The sequence below is a fragment of the Fusarium oxysporum genome, chromosome IV (assembly GCF_013085055.1).
Source record: "Fusarium oxysporum Fo47 chromosome IV, complete sequence".
In the NCBI taxonomy this organism is placed as follows: Eukaryota; Fungi; Ascomycota; class Sordariomycetes; order Hypocreales; family Nectriaceae; genus Fusarium; species Fusarium oxysporum.
This window is the reverse complement of record NC_072843.1, coordinates 1378944-1397250: the sequence shown is the minus strand read 5'-3', so window position 1 is coordinate 1397250 and position 18307 is coordinate 1378944. Positions and strand designations below refer to the sequence as shown.

The 18307-nt window shown below is 47.7% G+C and overlaps 8 protein-coding genes across 8 annotated transcripts; 4 read left to right on the top strand and 4 right to left on the bottom strand.

Annotated features, from left to right (window-relative positions):
* Positions 1 to 258: 258 nt before the first annotated feature.
* Positions 259 to 1757, top strand: FOBCDRAFT_199941 (uncharacterized protein; the record flags this gene model as incomplete). The annotated part of the gene is made up of 6 exons (XM_031179560.3): positions 259 to 318; positions 371 to 507; positions 557 to 848; positions 899 to 1051; positions 1102 to 1657; positions 1708 to 1757. The coding sequence occupies 6 exons, from the start codon at positions 259 to 261 to the stop codon at positions 1755 to 1757; spliced, it is 1248 nt and encodes a 415-aa protein (XP_031045447.3).
* Positions 1758 to 1956: 199 nt separating this feature from the next.
* FOBCDRAFT_28393 (exonuclease V a 5' deoxyribonuclease-domain-containing protein) lies at positions 1957 to 3694 on the bottom strand. Its single transcript, XM_031179561.3, has 2 exons — positions 3323 to 3694; positions 1957 to 3269 (listed from the first exon to the last, which is right to left on the bottom strand). Exons 1-2 carry the CDS (start codon positions 3642 to 3644, stop codon positions 1981 to 1983), a joined length of 1611 nt encoding a protein of 536 aa, XP_031045448.2. The 5' UTR covers positions 3645 to 3694; the 3' UTR covers positions 1957 to 1980.
* A 565-nt stretch (positions 3695 to 4259) lies between these two features.
* Positions 4260 to 5203, top strand: FOBCDRAFT_259458 (uncharacterized protein). Its single transcript, XM_031179563.3, has 2 exons — positions 4260 to 4709; positions 4764 to 5203. The coding sequence occupies exons 1-2, from the start codon at positions 4390 to 4392 to the stop codon at positions 4999 to 5001; spliced, it is 558 nt and encodes a 185-aa protein (XP_031045450.2). The 5' UTR covers positions 4260 to 4389; the 3' UTR covers positions 5002 to 5203.
* Positions 5204 to 5321: 118 nt separating this feature from the next.
* On the bottom strand, positions 5322 to 9546 carry FOBCDRAFT_318079 (E1-E2 ATPase-domain-containing protein). The gene is made up of 2 exons (XM_031179564.3): positions 9184 to 9546; positions 5322 to 9128 (listed from the first exon to the last, which is right to left on the bottom strand). The coding sequence occupies exons 1-2, from the start codon at positions 9491 to 9493 to the stop codon at positions 5746 to 5748; spliced, it is 3693 nt and encodes a 1230-aa protein (XP_031045451.2). The 5' UTR covers positions 9494 to 9546; the 3' UTR covers positions 5322 to 5745.
* A 2155-nt stretch (positions 9547 to 11701) lies between these two features.
* Positions 11702 to 12354, top strand: FOBCDRAFT_291475 (uncharacterized protein; the record flags this gene model as incomplete). The annotated part of the gene is made up of 1 exon (XM_031179566.3): positions 11702 to 12354. The coding sequence occupies exon 1, from the start codon at positions 11791 to 11793 to the stop codon at positions 12352 to 12354; it is 564 nt and encodes a 187-aa protein (XP_031045453.2). The 5' UTR covers positions 11702 to 11790.
* A 162-nt stretch (positions 12355 to 12516) lies between these two features.
* Positions 12517 to 14260, bottom strand: FOBCDRAFT_28377 (uncharacterized protein). The gene has a single exon (XM_031179565.3). It carries the CDS (start codon positions 14078 to 14080, stop codon positions 12671 to 12673), a length of 1410 nt encoding a protein of 469 aa, XP_031045452.2. The 5' UTR covers positions 14081 to 14260; the 3' UTR covers positions 12517 to 12670.
* Positions 14261 to 14736: 476 nt separating this feature from the next.
* FOBCDRAFT_28375 (uncharacterized protein) lies at positions 14737 to 16237 on the top strand. The gene is made up of 2 exons (XM_031179567.3): positions 14737 to 15411; positions 15471 to 16237. Exons 1-2 carry the CDS (start codon positions 15157 to 15159, stop codon positions 16122 to 16124), a joined length of 909 nt encoding a protein of 302 aa, XP_031045454.2. The 5' UTR covers positions 14737 to 15156; the 3' UTR covers positions 16125 to 16237.
* A 117-nt stretch (positions 16238 to 16354) lies between these two features.
* Positions 16355 to 17894, bottom strand: FOBCDRAFT_318075 (fungal-specific transcription factor domain-containing protein; the record flags this gene model as incomplete). Its single annotated transcript, XM_059612011.1, has 4 exons — positions 17817 to 17894; positions 17541 to 17757; positions 17200 to 17490; positions 16355 to 17149 (listed from the first exon to the last, which is right to left on the bottom strand). Exons 2-4 carry the CDS (start codon positions 17754 to 17756, stop codon positions 16355 to 16357), a joined length of 1302 nt encoding a protein of 433 aa, XP_059464649.1. The 5' UTR covers position 17757; positions 17817 to 17894.
* Positions 17895 to 18307: the final 413 nt, after the last annotated feature.

Sequence of the window (18307 nt, the reverse complement as noted above, 5' to 3'; positions counted from 1 at the left end):
TGCGTGTAGTGACATGGAGGAGTTGATCCGGAGGAAGGGACAAATGCTCATTGCTTCGTTTGTGAGAACCTGCATGTTTTATTATAGATATTTCACATTGTAAAGGCCTTCTCTTGGATGAAGTATAAGTAGATGGCCTTCCCTCCTTTACCAGAAACCCTCTTCCACTCAAGCCCATTACCCTTAATCAACTCTACCACTACCACTGAATACCAATATCCTTTCATACAACATTTCAGTTTTATCAAGATAACAATCATGGGTTCAGTCGAAGCAAACGGCCATCCTAAAGTCTTCATCAATGTCGGAGCCAAAAATGTTTGTCTCACCAATATCTTCACATTCATATCATTCACTAACACAATCACAGGTCCCCTTCTACACTCCTATCCAAGACCCTCCTGCAGGAACCCCATGGGATGTTCAACCCGAAGGCAGCCTATTCTCCCCCCTAAAACTACGAGGTCTAACGCTCCACAATCGTATCATCGTATCACCAATGTGCCAGTATGCAACCCCTCACATGCCACTACCAAATACCTAACAAACATTACAGATACTCTGCTAAGGATGGCTACATGACCCCATGGCACAAACAGCACCTCGGAAGTTTCGCCGCACGTGGCCCTGGACTCATCATCACGGAAGTAAATGCCGTGTCACCAGAGGGACGAATCAGCCCTCAAGATGCCGGTATCTGGGAAGATGGACAGCTTGAGCCTCTGAAAGAGATTGTGGATTTCGTTCATAGCCAGGGTGCAAGAATTGCTATTCAGATGGGTCATGCGGGAAGAAAAGCGAGTACTGTTGTGCCCTGGCTGGATCGCAAGAACACAGCTGTCAAAGAGGTAGGATACTCAGCACTACATGGAAGTGATCCGTGACTGATTACTTACAGGCTGGTGGCTGGCCTGACGAAGTGGTTGCACCAAGTGCAATTCCCTACAGTCCAGAGTCTCTAACTCCCAGGGAGATGACAAGCGATGACATTGCCAGATTCAAGCAAGATTGGGTTGCTGCTGTGAAAAGGGCACTCAAGGCTGGCTTTGATGTAAGACCTCCAGACAGTACATGTGAATTGATAGACACTGACTTCGTTAGGCCATCGAAATCCACGCTGCACATGGATATCTCCTAAACGCATTCCTCTCCCCAGCCTCAAACCAACGAACAGATCAATACGGAGGATCTTTCGAAAATCGCATTCGTATCCTTCTCGAGATTGTTCAACTCACTCGCGATATCGTCCCCGAGGACTTTCCCCTTCTTGTCCGCATGCCAGGAACAGATTACCTCGAGTTTGATTCATCTTTGCCTCAGTGGCACATCGAAGAAGCCGCAAAGCTCGGACAAATCCTCGCCGCAAACGGTATTGATCTGATTGATATCTCAGGCGGTGGTTTGGATAGTCGTCAGAAGATCACTTCTGCCCCCGGGTATCAAGTCCCGTATGCTTCTGCCGTGAAGAAAGCTGTCAAAGATACCGGAGTTGCTGTGACTTCAGTGGGGATGATCACCTCTGGAAAGCAAGCTCAGGGTTATCTGAGTGATGGCTCTGTAGACGCTGTGTTGGTGGGACGAGGGTTCCTCAAGGACCCCAATCTTGTCTGGCACTGGGCGGATGAGCTGGATGTTGACATCCACGTCGCTTCTCAATGTAAGTCTCCAACATATGCGACCTGAGACACCATGCTGACGATGATATAGATGGATGGGGTTTCGGAATGACCCGTACTCACCGACATAGAAAGCACTAAACAGAGCGTACACTATGCGGCCTCTCCTGTTCCTTTCATTCATATAGACAACTTCGATATAGACGATAAATAGAGATCAGTATGAATCAATACAACTGCTCAACAAAATGTCTTGTTTATGCTTGACATCTTTCTATGGATTTCATAAACCTGAACAATTCATACAATTCTCATAGCGTGTTTCAATACATCATAACTCATGATATCCAGATTGTCCCCAACCTTACGCAGCATTGCTGCGAGCCCGACGCGTAGCCCTTATCTTTTGCTGCGCCCTGGCCCTCTGTAACATCTCATCATCCATGCCCTGACGCCATGAGCAATCGGAAGCAAATTCACATGTTCTACACTTGAATGCTTCCTCTATATCGACGCCTCTTGCATCGCGTTTACCTTTCCACCAATCCATATAGTTAGCAAGATAGGTCTCCAGAGCTTGTCTCGAAACAGGAAAGTCGTGAAGATCGATTTCACGACCATCGCTGCGGTGGACGTATTGAACTCGAAGCATGTGTCCAAGAGAGTGTTCGCCCTGAGGGAAGGTGAGCTCTATCTCATGCTCGACAAGAGGAACGAGTTCGCGTAGAGTTCGATACTGCAACAGATCTGGTCCAGCTGAAGAAGAGCTCTGGAAACTCGAGGAAGGATGTTCTTGGGTGAATTCTGTTTCTGTTTCTGATGCATCCACAAAAATCTCATCATGCAGGCTGCCGACTTGTGCGATGAAAGTGTCTGAGAAGGTGTCATCTGGATCAAGTCCGTACCGTCGAAAGACCTTGAGGAAATCCAGTTTTCCAGCAGCCATACTAGACAAGAACTGATGATACAAAAGCAATTGAATCTTTGCAGGTCGTATTTGAGCGTTGGAAACAGGAGAAAATGATCCGCGAGTCTTGACGTCTGCAAGATAAATCTTTGGCCCCGAGTCATTCTTATGATTCGTGTTTTTCGGCGGAAAGTAGTCGGTCACCGAGGATTGTCGTCCGGTCGTGTCAGACTCTTGACTAGAGAGTTCTGCTTCAAATTCAGGATTGGGGTTCTCGTAGCTCACGCTATCGATGACTCCATTGACGAGGTTCCCATCAATCATGCCCCATACTTCGAGTTCACGAGTGAGTCCCGTGTCCCGCAAGGTTCTGAGTCCTTGAACTAGATTCCACAGTTTGAGTCCAAATGCATCTTCCTTGGTCATGATGTCAATTTGAACTGTAGTGTGGACTTCATCCTCAAGCTTTTTGTGAACTTTGGTTCCTTGCTTCATGGCTGCTGTTCTGGTTCTTCGACCTCCAGGTAAGCGGGTGAGAGTATACCAGTACTGCAACTCGCACCAAGCACCAGACGTAAGATCGGTCACGGTCAGTGGTCTCTTAGGATATGACCTGAACCGCTGCAGAGGTGAGCGGCCATCGTCATACGGATCAGCCTCATTTGCCTCAGTTGCTGGTGTTGGAGAAACACTTGGTTTTGATTCTGGAGGTGGCTTTGGTTTCAAATCTTTCAAGGCTTTGCTCACTAATCTCTTTGGTCAGTTAGTGCTGAAGCCTCTTGAGGGTATCATCACGTACAATCCGGGTAGAGTACGTTCTCGATTGAGGATAAAGCTGGTGGCGGCGTTGGCAGGCCAGAAGACGTGTCGAGTTGATGAAAAGCCTTGCCTCTGTACAGACTATTCGTGGACTCTGTTTGAAGGCGGTCCACGCCAGAAGTTGATGTGCCGCCAGCGACATTTTGAGGGTGTAGACTATCGTGTCTCTCAGGAACAGAGTCTATAGCTGCGATCTCTGCGTTATTCGGGACGTTGTTATTTTCAGCAGACAACTGAAGGAGCAATTCTTCCTCCTCGGCAGAGAAATCATAGCCAAACTCGTTATCGCTATCCAACGTCATCGCAGCCGCTCTCGTTCAAGGCGATGAATCATTGTTTTAGGGAATGGATGCGGCGGGGAAAATGGCACTTGCAGCTAAATTTAGCAAGGGTTTTGATGATGAATGACGAGGATGAGTTTTGGCGTCTGTCTCTAGGTAGAAGAGGGAAGACGCGAGCGAGTACACGGGGTCACGTGGGGTGTTGGCAAGAAGCAAAAGTGATACGCAACTGCCTAAGAATACCTTAGGCAGGATACCTCGATAGGGTATTGGTATTGTGATTAATTGATGTTCGCAGATGAATCAGTTGAGTCCAAGACATACAATATTCTTGGGCTAATCTGCATGTGGAGACAATACTAACTATAGCCATGTCTCTATTGCAAACAGACATGCCCGCGTTCGGCTCTCACTCGTCTAACAACCGAAATAGAATAGATATTTGGCTGCCTTCTCGAGTAACAATAGTCAACATAAAACTCGAGTTCTCAGCCTTGAACCTAATTTTATTACAATAGTCCTACAGCTGAAAGTGCCTTGAAACGACTAAGAAACGACCTAGATTCTGCACTGCCCTATTGGCTTGGGCGCTGCCTACAACAACCCTGCCCTGTCCTAGGTAAACTATCGTTTAGGCTTCCAAGTCCTTGACCTCGTACAAGGCAGCAGCCAGATACAAAGCCTTCGCATATTCCCAGATCTAGATCAAAGGCTTCATAATAATTTGTCACTCTTTCGGAACTCAATCGTCCCGCTCCGTTCCACAATGTCCAACGTCCTCCGAAGCCGTCGCCCCACAACCGGCCCCGATGCCGGGAAGGCCTCCGGAGTGCCTAAAAGAACATCGCCTCAGCGGACATTCATGTCCCTACCAACAGAAATACATCTCGCCATATCCGATTTCCTCATCTACCCAGATGCACTATCGTTGAAACACACCAACGCCTATTTCTATAGCCTTGTCGATACTGGTATCAACCTCAAAGTGGAATGGCTAGTGGAACGACGGAGCCTCCATCTAGAATGCCCCAATGACCGGCGATGCGACCTCGGTAGTGATCTGCGTTTCTGCCGCGGGAGTGTACCGTAAGTCAATATACTCTGATGTTATTGAAATGAATCATCGACTAATTGTTATAGTCTACTCATGCAACGAAGACGAGAACATGTGGAATGTGAATCTCGACCAGGCCTTGGCTGTCTTGTTTACGGGACAAAGACATGCTCCCATCGCTCATTGCTGAGTAGAACACTACCACGTTGGATGCAAATCAAACTCACCATTGAAATTTGGTGGATTTTGCTAGCCCTTGTACCCATTTTCTCTTGCTGGGTGTGGCTAGCTGAGTTACCATGGGGACTTGTATTTGGATCTTGAGTTTCGGTATTTGATTTCTAGCGATTGCTTCAGCAGATCGTCGAGAGTTTGTTCATTTGTTGGTCTGAAGGCATAATTATGTAATACTAATATTGTAAAATAAGGAACGGACTTCGGGGGTAATAATGGTTGGAGGCATGAACTGAGCTCTTGCCCACTTCTGGGTAAGCATTTATACTCTGGCAGTATGAATAAGAGAAATTTGCTACCTATAAATACCAGATCGTGTACTTGTGATAAGCTCAAGGCCAATGCGTGTAGAGGATAGGATATCGAACCATTTCACTGTGAGATCACAATTCGGGACCAGGGACACCTGGTGGGAGGCACTATATGAGTCAATTCCATTGCTCAGTTCAACTTCACTGTTGCAACAAAGCCAAGTTGGCGAACAATGAAGACTATCTGCCTACGTAGTAAAAGCGAGTGAATGTTTAAGAGAAGAAGACGCTGAGCGAATATCTCCCCAGCCCTCTCCAAATTTGTGTTAGAACTCGCAGTAGTTTAAAGAAGCTCATCATGGAGCTTGGATAGAAGGGTACTGATGTTTTCTAGGCGCCCAAGGACGCTTTTTCTTGTCGAAATTCAAGACTGTAAAGGCCGGTAACGACAGGCGTGCAACATTGTGCTGGTCGAAATTCAAGCGTAACGTGAAAGAAATATTCAGCTACAGGGCTTCTGGTCGAAGATAAATGTGAGTCAACAGAAGCTGTGCTGTTACAAAGTTGATTCTCAATATCCTAGCTAGATCTTCGACCAACGCAGAAGCACAGCCGCAAGAATGACCGGCAAAACGCTCACTAGTTCTCCAAGACCCGCATACTCTGGTGGAATTCTGGCATTGACGAAAGCACCAGCAGCGAGAAGAACGGCAAAAGTGTTGTACACAAAGCTCCAGCAGAAGTTGAACTTGATGCGGTTGACAGACTTTCGACTCGCGTCTATCGTAGTGATAATACCACTTAGAGCGGGACGCATAAGAACGACGTCTGCTGCGGACTGTGCTACATCTGTGCCTTCGTTCATGTGAACACCGATGGTGGCTTGGGCGAGTGCTACTGCATCGTTTGTACCGTCGCCACAGAAGACGACAACTGGTTTCTTGCGATTAGTGGAGGTACCGAGGAGAGTTTGGATATAGTCCCTCTTTCCAGATGGTGAAGTTCTTGAGCGGACATTGTCTCGTGGGATGTTCAACTTGGATGCCAGGCTTTGAACAGCTATATCATCATCGCCAGAAACAACATGAACTGAAATGCCTCGAATATGCAGGGCTTCAACCGTTGCAAAGGCATCCTTTCGAGGTTCGTCTTGAAGACTGTACACAGCTTGCAACTTGTCGTTGATTATGAAACAAAAGACGGTATGACCCTGAGAAAGCATAGGCTGAACAAGATGATCATCTGAGAGATTAAGCCAGGTAGAGTTTCCAGCTTTCAGTTTTTGTCCTTTTACGACCGCTTCGACACCTTTGCCGGTCAAACTCTTGGGATCATCCACAACCGAAGGTTCAATGCCAATACCCTTGAGGTAGCCCGTCACAGCCATGGAGACTGGATGACGACTGTTCTCGATCAGACCCAAAAGGAGAGGAAGAGTACTTTCATCAATACACTCATTTGCAACGACAGAAAGCTTTCCCTGAGTCAAAGTCCCAGTCTTGTCAAAAACAACGTGGGATGTCTTATGAGCAACTTCGATAGCATCTGCAGACTTGAAGATGATACCTCTTTCTGCTGCGACTCCACTCATGATCACTATGACCATTGGAACTGCCAGGCCGATCGCACAGGGACAGGATACGATAAGAACAGCGATGGCGTAGGTGATTGCCTCTGTAGTTGCCTTAGAACCACCATAACCACGGACTGTTATGCCGATCGCAACCCAAATAACAAAAGTAATAATAGTCAACGCAACAACCACGGGGACGAAATATGAGGCCACTCGGTCTGCTAGATCCTGCAACTTGGGCTTTGAAAGCTTGGCTTCATCAACCATCGCAGCAATCGCGTTGATGGTGTTGTCACTAGGCAGGCGGTTGAGGCGAACTGTCATGACTCCTGGGCCATTGATGGAACCTGCAATGACAACACTTTTGAAATGCTTCTCCACGGATTTCGACTCGCCTGTAAGCATCGATTCATCGACCTCAGACGACCCACTCATGACTGTTCCATCTGTCGGGATCCTAGTATCTGGTAGAACCTTGAAGACATCGCCGTACTGAAGAAGTCTGGCGTCTATCTCCCGCTCTGTGTCGGCCTTCTCGTCAACCAGAATGGCAGTCGAGGACTGGAGTGATCGGATAGAGATGGACTCAACTGCCTTCTGGCGGGCAAGGGCCGCAACCCATCGTCCGACCATGATCAACGTAACTAGCAGAGTAGAAGTTTCGAAGAACTGGCCAGTCGAAAGCGGTTTGCCAGCAATGAGGTAGCCGAATGAAACAACCGAAAAGACGTAGGCTGCACTTGTGCTCAAAACAATCAACAAGTCCATCTCAATGACTCTAGAAAAGACTAAAGCCTTGATGGCTTTGGGGTAGAAAGGCCCAGCAACTACAACCTGAACAATGGTGGCCAAGGCCAGGGAAGCCGAAGAGTATGCGACCTCTTTCTCGCGAAGCGGAGCCCAAGCCATGACCAGAACAGGAATTGTCAGAACAGCAGACAAGAGAGTAGTGTAGCCAACATGGCGAACATGTTTACTACCTGCTTCAAGTGACGAATCACCACGAGGAGGAGCAAGTTTAACTGGAGGGTCCCAAGATCTTTCAGCAAGGTCTCGCGCTCCGACGATCTTGGGATCGAATGAGACTCGAACAGCATCTTTGTCGACAAGACTCATATCCAGAACTCCTTCAGGCCATGTTTGGCCAATAAACTCAGACGTACTGCCATTCACGATGAATTCCAAGCTAGATCCCTTCGTCTGAAGTCTTTCACATTTGAACTCAGTGGTTCGTTCAAGATGCTTGATAACCTCATCAACTGAACCAAGCCTCAGATCCATGTTGAACTCGGCACGCGAGAGAACGAGACTGGTCTTCAGATCATTGACAGCTGGGACTGTAGCGAGAGTTCTGTTGAGCTTAGTCTCACAGCCAGTACATGTCATGCCGGAGATGCTAAGAACCACATGCTCTTTTCCTGTTGCCTGATTCTCTATATCTTCGGGATTTTGAGTTGTTTCGACCTTCATTCCCTTATCGGGCGGCGCAGAAACGCAACAAGCATCCGCCGGAGAGTCTCGACAGGTGACAGATGGAGCCTTCTCGCAGCAAGAATCGGCACAGCTGTCGGAAGATTTGGTGACAATTTTCTCAGCTGGCGTGCAGCGGGAACTTACACAGGTGGACTTGGGCAGCTCCTTGACGATCGCCGCTATTTCCTCGTCACAGCAGGACTTGGTGCAGTTGCTCTTTTCAACTTCAGCCATCAACCTATTCTTAGCAGTAGAGGGTTCTGTGGGCTGACTGGTGCAGCATTTATCGGGACACCCGTCGTTTTCAGCAGCTTTCCTGGAAAGTTCACCATTGCTGCAGCATTTGCTGACACAACTCTTTTCAGTGGGTTGAACCTTGGGTGCAGCCTTCTTGGAACAACATCCACCAGAACAGCCGTCCTTGTCCTTGTCTTTGACCGGCTTAGGTTCAGGACAGTTGGATTTGCCGTTATCCACCGAACAGCATGAGCTGATACACTTCTTAGGGGTTGCTTCTTGGTCGGGTTTAACAACGGAACAGCACGACTTAGTGCAGCTCTCCTTGACAGAGGGCTGTTTGGCGGACCTGGTACTCTCATTGGAACCATTTCGCAAGCGAAGACGGTTCTGCGCAGCCTTTTCTTTCGTAACAGAGCCGGTGCTGCAGCAAGAGTCCGTTGATGTGCGGATCAGAGAGCGGGAAGACGACTTCTTGGAGCATTGCTTGGCGATAGCAGAGCGGCCCTTGGTCTCACAGCAAGACTCTTGACCCAGAGCAATGAGAGCGCGGCAGATACATCCGAGTGCCTTCAGAGTTGCACCATAGCGGTCGAGAGCAGATAGACTGTGCTTGCTGCATGCCTTGCCGTCGGCTGCGCCATTGCAGCTGGAGCTAGAGCTGCCGCAACCCGTTGCATCCGCTGCAAAGTGTTAGCAATGTGCCGCTAGCAGTGCTTTTCAGTATCCGGAACTTACGCTTGTGAGAAGCACTCAGCTCGCACTCTCGTATGGCGATCCGGTCAATGCAAGAAGCATTGCAGCATGGGCTTGTTTTTCCGCGGCAGCATTCCGGTGCGTCATCCTTGTTCGGCTCCTCACAGCTACCAGAAGCACAGCAATCATCAGCCGGTTCTTTGTTCACTGGCTCTTCATCCTTAACTCCAGTCGCAGCGTCATCTCCATCGCAGCAAGCATCCTTGCAACTTCCGATACCGCTTGGAGGAGGTGTCTCAGCGGTGACCGACTCCGCAGCTGATGCTGGAGGGCCACAGCAGTCGCATCCCATGATTCAGTTAAATATCGAGTGTTGATTTCTTGTTTGCTGTTGCTAGTTGTTCTGTTATTAGGAAGTTCAGGCGTTAGGCCGCTAACCAAATCCCATCTTATAAGGCCCTGATCCAATCGATTTATCCGTTACAGTCGATCCGTAGCGGGGTCTTAAAAAGTGGACCTTGTAGTCACGTGACTAGGCCGCTTTGTACCTCTTGTCTTGACGTTTGTGATCCTATCCGGGCGACTATCTATCCGTTAAAATTTGGTGCCGTATCGACTAAATTTTTGACTTACATAAGGCAGACTTATCTCTTCAAGGCGTAGCGTGACAAAGATACATCTGAAAAGCCCCGTAAAAACGACCCTAACTAGCCCGGTACTTTGACCTGATGGAATTACCTAAAAAGGTAGGCCCGCAAGCGACTTTTGGTGCTGTTACGGATCGACTGTAACGGATAAATCGATTGGATCAGGGCCTTTAGCTTATATGCGACCTTGTGTAGATAGAGCGCACGTGAATAGCTCCTTAGATGAGCAGCCAGATAAACATGAGACACTACTGATACCCGGTAAATGTTTCGGAATACTACTCTGTCCACAACTTAATGATCCAGATAGTTATTCCCGAAAGTCGATACATTTTGTTAGTCAATGTAAACTCTATGCTTCTCTACGAGGACAAAGACAAACTATGGATATACCTATTAGTCTAATACACGAACAAAGCACCCTCCTATTTGAATTCCTGCCAGCAGGTGATATCATACCCCTTGTCTGAGGTAAAAGAATGCACTTAGGCTTCTTGCATGCTTTCAGACCGTATGTGTTAACATCTATTGGTGGAACGTCTCTACACTACATTTATCGCCTGTTATACAGAGCAGCACGTAGCTACCTACCTAGTAGTTGATGAATTAGAAAAACAAAGGACATGCAATTACCTAAGCCGCTTCATGTAACTTATATAGAAACGATGGAATGATTCTAGCATCTTGCGAATTCCAACCTTCTCGACAATCCATATGTCCCAGATCTCAGCATCAGGAACAGCTGCCTGTAGACCCCCCCTTTCGGTATTGCAGCATCGAAAGAATTCAGGGCCCAGTCTCTCTACATAGATACAGGAGGGCTCAAGTCGACAATGAGCTGCCGTACTATAGATATAACGGTCAAGTTGCAAAGGTAAAGGAGGCACCCCGACATCGATCTCTTGGACCACGACACTGATAAAGGAGTTCCGACTAGAATTGCGGTCAAAAACAGGTCAGGCCAACCTTTCTTCGTTTGCAATTAATGTTATGGATATTGCATGATTGTAAGTTATGGATAGTCCACACATATCTCCATTGCAGTACTAACGATTTGGAGTCAGATTCCTATTCCGAGACGGTTCTCATATCGCTATGGCCCTGATAATTGCCGGCTTCATGCGATTTGAGCTCGATGCTCAGAACAATTCATTTCACTAGCTCTTTTGAGGCTTCTGAATATATGCAGTTTCTTCCAAAACGCCGGACTTTCAGTTCTTTGACCGACGTCGGGTGTGGTCACGTCCAAGCTTCCTACAATTATTCAACGCCTAGGCCTCCCACCTGGAAAGATTCGACTATTAGTATACAAATGGGGGTTCAACTTATGAGAATTGGGTTCTCTAACCTTCTCGACCTCCCCTAACTAGTGGGCGACTTTGCAACACTGATTCGACCATATCAAACAAGAGACCAATGAGATAGTAGCCAGGGCCAATGAACAGCCCAGAAACCATGTACACCTCTAGAACGACGTCCAGGTCGACTTGTTCACCTATGTAGACTGTTTCACCGGATCACAGTTAGAGGAACTCAAAAACCATGCATTGTGTGTTCTACTCAACACTTCACAATCATTACATTCAAACAACGGCATCAACTGATCCGGGCAACATGTATCGGAACAGAATATCAGTTTATTGGGTTCCCGCGAAACCTGGCGCTACAATTCAGTAACACCATCACAATGGCATCGTTCGAGAGTTGCTTCATGGAACAGAATTTACACAATCAATGTCTTCACACGAACTGGGACGGCTTAGAGAGCTGTGGATGATTTCAATTTGAGGTACAAATAGCCACGATATCTCCTTATCTATTCAATCATCACCAAACACCATTTACTTCCTACACCTGTCTTGCACAGCAAAGCTCTCCACAACCTCTCGCAACACCTCTCGCAGCATTTTCACCGCCACAGTACTCTATTCCCAACTCTCTGTCTCTCAGAGATCAATAAAAACCCTACCTATGCTCTCACATTAACTTAAGTTCTAACATCATGTCCTCAACCCAGAACCCTTTCGAGGACCCCATCCACGGTGCACCTGCCACCGGTATTCGCGGCATGCTCCGGGGCTTGTCAGTACGCCAACAGGAGAAGAGCCAAGAAAAGAAGGCGGCGAGACTGAGAACGCAAAATTGGACACTCCCGGATTCTGGGGAGTGTAAGAGTTGGGGTCTGGAGGAAATCCAGCAGGAATATGAAATCCTGCTTAAGAAGTACAAGGAGACTACCCGAGACCAGAACTATCTGGTCAACGCGAGCATCAGCAACAAGAAGGCGATATCCAATGCTGGCAATGTGGCCAATCAGTGCCGCGAATGGGTTAACGACTGTAAGAAGACCTTACAGTCTCTGGAGGAGGCTCTACGCCTCATCATCAACAAGAAGGAGGCACAGGCGGCAATTGCGCAAGCCTGCAAGCATCCAGTGCCAGACAATGTTCACCTGGCCATGAAGGAGATCAGTGACGCCGATAAGCGCATTGCTGCTCTTCAGGCCCAGATTCGAGGCTACGCCGACGCTCTGCGTCAGTGGCTCGACAAGGAGCCTGGCTTTTAAGTCACTCCTCCTTGCGCGCTGGGTTTCTTGAAGTTGAGGAGTTTTCGTGCTGACATCCAATTTGGATGATCAGTCCTTCGTCACTTGATATGGCTGGACCCAATCAAGGAAAGCTAGAAAATGGAGAAGCTGATGACTCTTCAGGAGTCTGAAGTTTGGACCTTTTGAGTACTGGGGGGTTTTGACATTAAAAACAGACAAATATATATAAAAAAAAAAAAATGATAAGCAGGTAAAAACCAATTCAACTTCATAACTTGTCCCATTTTTATACCTATGACGAACAAATAAAACGTGAAATGTTGCTATAGCATGTCTAATTCTTTCCGCCATCTTTTAACTCCCGCTTGATCCTGGTAACAGTACCCGCACCACCATATGTCATTGCTGTGTAGATCATGGCTACACTCGCGCCAGCGTTGAGAATGTTGCGTGCCTGCTCGCCATTGGTGATGCCTCCTGTAGCAAAGATGACCTTCTGTGGCGATCCAGCTGTTGCCGCGAAAGAGCGCGAGTCTAACAACTTGCGGTATCGTCGAACAAGGTCGAGTGTTCGGCTGTACATAGCAGGTCCTGAGTAGCCACCCGTCTCCATGAGGTTCTTTTGCTCCTGAGCAGTGAGCTTAATACCCTCGGGAACAACACCATCTCGTCTCTTAGTTGTGTTGCCCACGATGACTCCGTCAACACCACTTCGGTGAACAGCCTCAACGATACCCTCCATCTGAGTATCCTCATCCTCATCAGGTGACACCTTGACCATGACCTTGGGCCTTTGCTTTCGGTCAGTCTTGGCAGCTTCGTCAACTACAGCGCTGAGAAGCCGGGTCAGGGGCTCGGTAGCCTGAAGGTCACGCAGACCAGGTGTGTTAGGGCTGCTGACATTGACAACCAGAATATCAGCGTAGCGAGCTAGTCTTCGCACACAGTATACATAGTCATCGGCAATAGCCTTCTCATCCCGCTCGTCCGTCTCCTTGTTCTTGGCGATCTGAACAGCCAAAAGACGGCCCTTGCGCAGACTTCCAGGCGGAACATTGGCCTCTCCATTGAGAACATCCTTCTCAGTCACACCAAGAGATCGGGCGAATCGTCGAAGTCTATCCCTAAGTCGAATAGCCATGTCGTCGGCTCCGCGAGAGTTCAGACCATATCGGTTCACCATGCCATCAAGGCTACGAACACGGAAAACTCGAGGCTTTGGGTTGCCCTCTTGAGGAAGAGGAGTGCAGCCGCCAACCTCGACAATACCAGCTCCAAGCTCAAATAGCACATCTGGGATCTCAGCATCCTTGTCAAGACCAGCAGAGATGCCAATTGGGTTCGACACTTCAGTTCCAAATACATTGACGGCGAGTTCAGGAGAGTCGAGGGTCGTATCACGCTCTCGAGGGTGAAGGTTAAACTCATAAGTCACCTTCATCGCTGTGGTGCCGGCATGATGAGCGTCCTCAGCGTCGGGGAAAGCCCAGCGAATGAATGGAGGAACGACCCAACGGTGGAAGAAAGCGCGGGTATCGGTAGCGTAGAGGTATGAGCCGTATAGAGCAACAGCACCAACAGTGCCATAGAGAGCAAGCTTGAGAGCAGCTCCGTCACCAGCCGAAGAGGAAGATGATGCGTTGCGGCGCTGGACGAGCTGTGACCTAGGAATGGCAGGACGAGCGGAAGAAGCAATTCGGGTGCCGGAGACGGCAGCTCGTGATCTGAAGAGAGCGGCAGACATGGCTGGGAAGTGATGCTGGGCCGGGCCAGCTCCCAATGGTTTCACGGGTCGCGATAGTGTTGTTCGGGTGAAGCTTCAAAACGCATCCACAAATTGCCGACCCTTGGTTGTAGAGCACAGTATCAGACAGTGTGATGCACAGTACACAGCAAGATATAAGGCGCATCAGCGCCTGGAGTGCCAACTCTGAGATATATACCTGTTTCTTATTCATTTCTGTCTCGTGATTTAAGGAGCTTCACTTTTCAGTTACCAGTGGCAATTCAGAATATTGCACTTCTTTACCTTATTACGCCGATAACGCTCGTCGTAGACTGGAATTGAGTTCTCATCTAGATAATCTCGACATGTTCTGTGGCACGATGAACTACCAGAATTAGAATAAAACCACCGAAAATGCGCATTGAGTTTCGAAGTTTCCATTTTCATGAATAGTTTGCGATTGTATCGAATGATGATCACCCGAGGTGGTGGATTCAAGAAGCAGGATGCTGCCACAACTCGAATACCAGTATCTAAAGAATTCGACTCATGTAAATGGTTTCACCGGTTCTCGGCAAAACGACGAATTTTCGCCGTCTCTATTGACATCGATCATAGGTCAGATCTAAATATATGTCACTGATGGCTTCATGATACCGCTGCCATCGAAGATCCACATTCGTAATTGGCCGTTGGTGTTGCCGATGATCATTGATCCATCGGAGCTGTGTCGGGACGGAACCGCACAATTCGGAGGGCGAAGTTAATCCGTCTCCACTCTTTCGGCCGTCTCTTACACCGGAGCTCAATACTAGTCAAGCCGTCTTTTGTTACAGAGCCGAGACTGTAGCCATCATAGCTTCGGTGTATTCGGGCACCGGCCACTGATCTGCTTTATAATAGACACAATCTCATCGCAATTATTACAGATCGTGATGGCTGGCTTTTTCGTTGGAAATTACTATATAACAGGTTTGATAGATCACCCTCATTAGATATTTCATTCATCAGTTTATACTATTATAACCAGTATCTCATCATTTCATTACTGCTTCATCCTCTGCATCAGAAGTAGGCAACTTAAACATATCAAAATGTCACGAACGATTCTCATATCTGGAGCAACCGGAAAACAAGGCGGTGCTGTTCTTGACCGACTCGTCAAGCAGAATGCCGATGTGGAGATTCTCGCTGTCAGCAGAAACCCCAATTCTCCTTCAGCCCAGAAGCTCCTCAAGAAATCATCCAACATCAAGCTTGTACAAGGAGACTTATCTGACGCCACCACGATCTTCAAAAATGCCAGTGAAGTTACAAAACAACCTATCTGGGGAGTTTTCAGTGTTCAGGTAAGTACGCCCCCTTATTGATGGGCAGAATTGAGATGCTAACATGATCTTGTCACTAGTCCCCTATGGGTCAAGGAGATGGCGCTGAAGTAGCCCAAGGAAAGGGTCTTGTCGATGCTGCATTGGATGCTGGGGTCAAGTTCTTTGTCTACACTTCAGTTGACCGACACGGCGAAGACTCTCTGCACAACCCAACTCAAGTTCCTCACTTTATTACAAAGCACGAGATTGAGAAGCACTTGATTTCCCGTACCACTGGTACTGATATGCAATGGTTCATCATTCGACCTGTGGCCTTCATGGAGAACTTGACGGATAATTTCCTAGGAAGGTCCTTCGTCACAGCATGGAAGCTGGTTGTCAAGAATAAACCTCTTCAACTCGCCACAGTGACCGATGTGGGCGTCGCTGGCGCACAAGCTTTCCTTAAGCCTGAGAAATACGCGGGTCGCGCCGTGTCACTTGCAGGTGACGAACTGATGCTCGAGGAATTTGAAAGAATCTTCAAGGAGAAGACGGGCCGCGATCTTCCATACACCTATAGTCTTGTTGTTTACCCAATAATGGCGATGGTCAAGGAGTTGGGTTATATGTTCAAGTGGTTCAAAGACCAGGGTTTCGGTGCGAATTTGAAGGCGTTAAGAAAGGAGTACCCCGAGTTGATGACATTCGGAACTTGGCTTGAGACAGAAAGCGACTTTGCTCGCAAATAGTTGAGATGGTTGTCAGGGTGGTCTGTCTGAGTCCCGTTTCCTTGCATATTATGAGGCTGAAGATACAGTCGTAATTGTCATTAGGGTTGTAATAATAGTGGTGTTCATCTTCGAGGTCTTATCCGATGATCTTGAGAATGTGATATCCAGGATATCTGTTTACCAGCACCCTCAAGAGCATGAACTCTGTTGACAGGAATATAGACGCTGCGTAGCGAGTAATGGAATATCTAGTGGCGTCTCTTGTAATTTGACCTAGGATGTATTGTAAGTGTCGGTATAGCCAGAAAAGAGCCTTGGTATCCAACCTTGTTCATGGAACGAGATGTGATACCGCATTGCTTCATTTCCTTGACAATTTCATTCGCCAAGGCATTAGCAACGAGATTTGTATTACCAAAAGCAACCAAGATCTTGAGTATGAAGTCTAGATTCTGCCCATGTTCTCCATCAGGGTCTGTCGGAGATGTGCTTGCCATAAATACTAGAGCAGCCATATATGCAGCAAAACAAATAAGGGGGTTAGTAAAAGTCGCACCAAGATCGGGTATCATTCTAAAAATGGTGAGTATCTCTTCCGCTGCTGGAAGCAACCGATCTTGAGATAGTCGGATCAGGTAACTCGGTAGCCCCTGTAAATTCGACTTCATCCTCCACAAAGCTGCTCGATGAAGGCAGATAGTGGCCGTTTGTAACATGACGTTGACAAAAATGGCGTTGTGAGTCCTGTAGTTGGCAGGAAGACACAGATTCTTTGGCAGCATCAATAACATGAACTTGAGATCATTGTCAATGCTTTTATGTCTCTGCCAGTACAGGTCTCCTTTGAAGTCCTGAGACTCTTGATCCTGGCTGTTATTCGTTCCAGTATGTTCTATAGTGCGGTGGAAGATGTGTGCTGCAAGCACTGCTCCCGCAAATGTAGAGTGTGGTTCAGACTCGAGTAATTGGTCTCCTAGGAAGCGCGTGTGCTCTTCCTGACCGTTCGTATAAGCTTCCTCTGAGGCTGGAAGTCGAGTTCCGATCTTAAAAATCATTCAACGGTATGTTCGAAAGGTTTTGATGGGAAACTTACATTCTGGTCATATATAAGCGCCGGCCATCCAGTCGTAGCACAAGTAAACCGATCATAGCAGAATATGGTCCACCATGTGCGACGTCGTTCTTCAACTTCTATCCAGTCAACATGTTGGCCCCTATCCGGTCTGGTTATGTCAACTTGATGCAGGTTTAGCATCTGTGCAGCTCTAATGGCAGAACAAAGTGTTATAGAAGCCTTTGAAAACATAGAGTGCTCGGCTTCGAAGCACGATATTAGAGCCCGAGCTTGTACATGTCCTAGAGATATTGAGCTTTCACTGAGGTCCTGTGTTCTTTGCTCAGCAAGTGTCTTGAATGGATACAGCCGTCACATACACCTAAATCGTCACTTTGAAGATATTTTATGGCACGCTTGTAGAATATCATGCCCAGGTGGCGGTAGGCGTCGGATGTCTCAGCGGCAGAGGCCATGACGATGTATTGAAGACACATTGGAGGCTTCATATGGTCCGGCAGGAAGAGGGGTGCCATGAATCTCTGGCGATGTAGCAGGGGTGTTACCTGATGGATTCTGGCGAAGTATATGTTCATTCTGGTCCAGTTGTTACTAAAGCCGAACGACGGGTTGTAGTGTATGCGAGGGCGTGATACAGTGTTTCGATGAGTTCCCGAGGAGGTGTCTCCTCATATAGGCCCAACCTAACGAGGGCATCTTCATCTTGACTAGTCGGCGTGTTGCCAACAGTCGCAATAGAGTTGCACCTGTACTGGCTGCCATCGGTGAAGGATGCCCTTGTCTCTTGCGAACTCTGTAGCAATCTCTCCAGGCATCCTATCGTAACTGAGTTAGCTATTATTCTGCTAGTGAGCAGTGACACCACATACCGAGCCTAGCCTCCAATTCTTTTGCCTGGCCACGGCTTTTGCTTTGGTACGGTTGCCTTGATAGGGAATAAACGCAATCATAGCTTTGCTTGCTGCATCGGCTGCAGGAGGGTCTTGTACGGTCACACTTCAGTTTGCTTTTCCGACAAAGGAGACAGCTAAAAGGGGCAAGAGGTGCCACATTTGCTTCTGCTTCATTCACTTCATTGGAGTTATTGATTCTCGCGTCCATTTTTGGGTATTGTTTGTGAATCGAA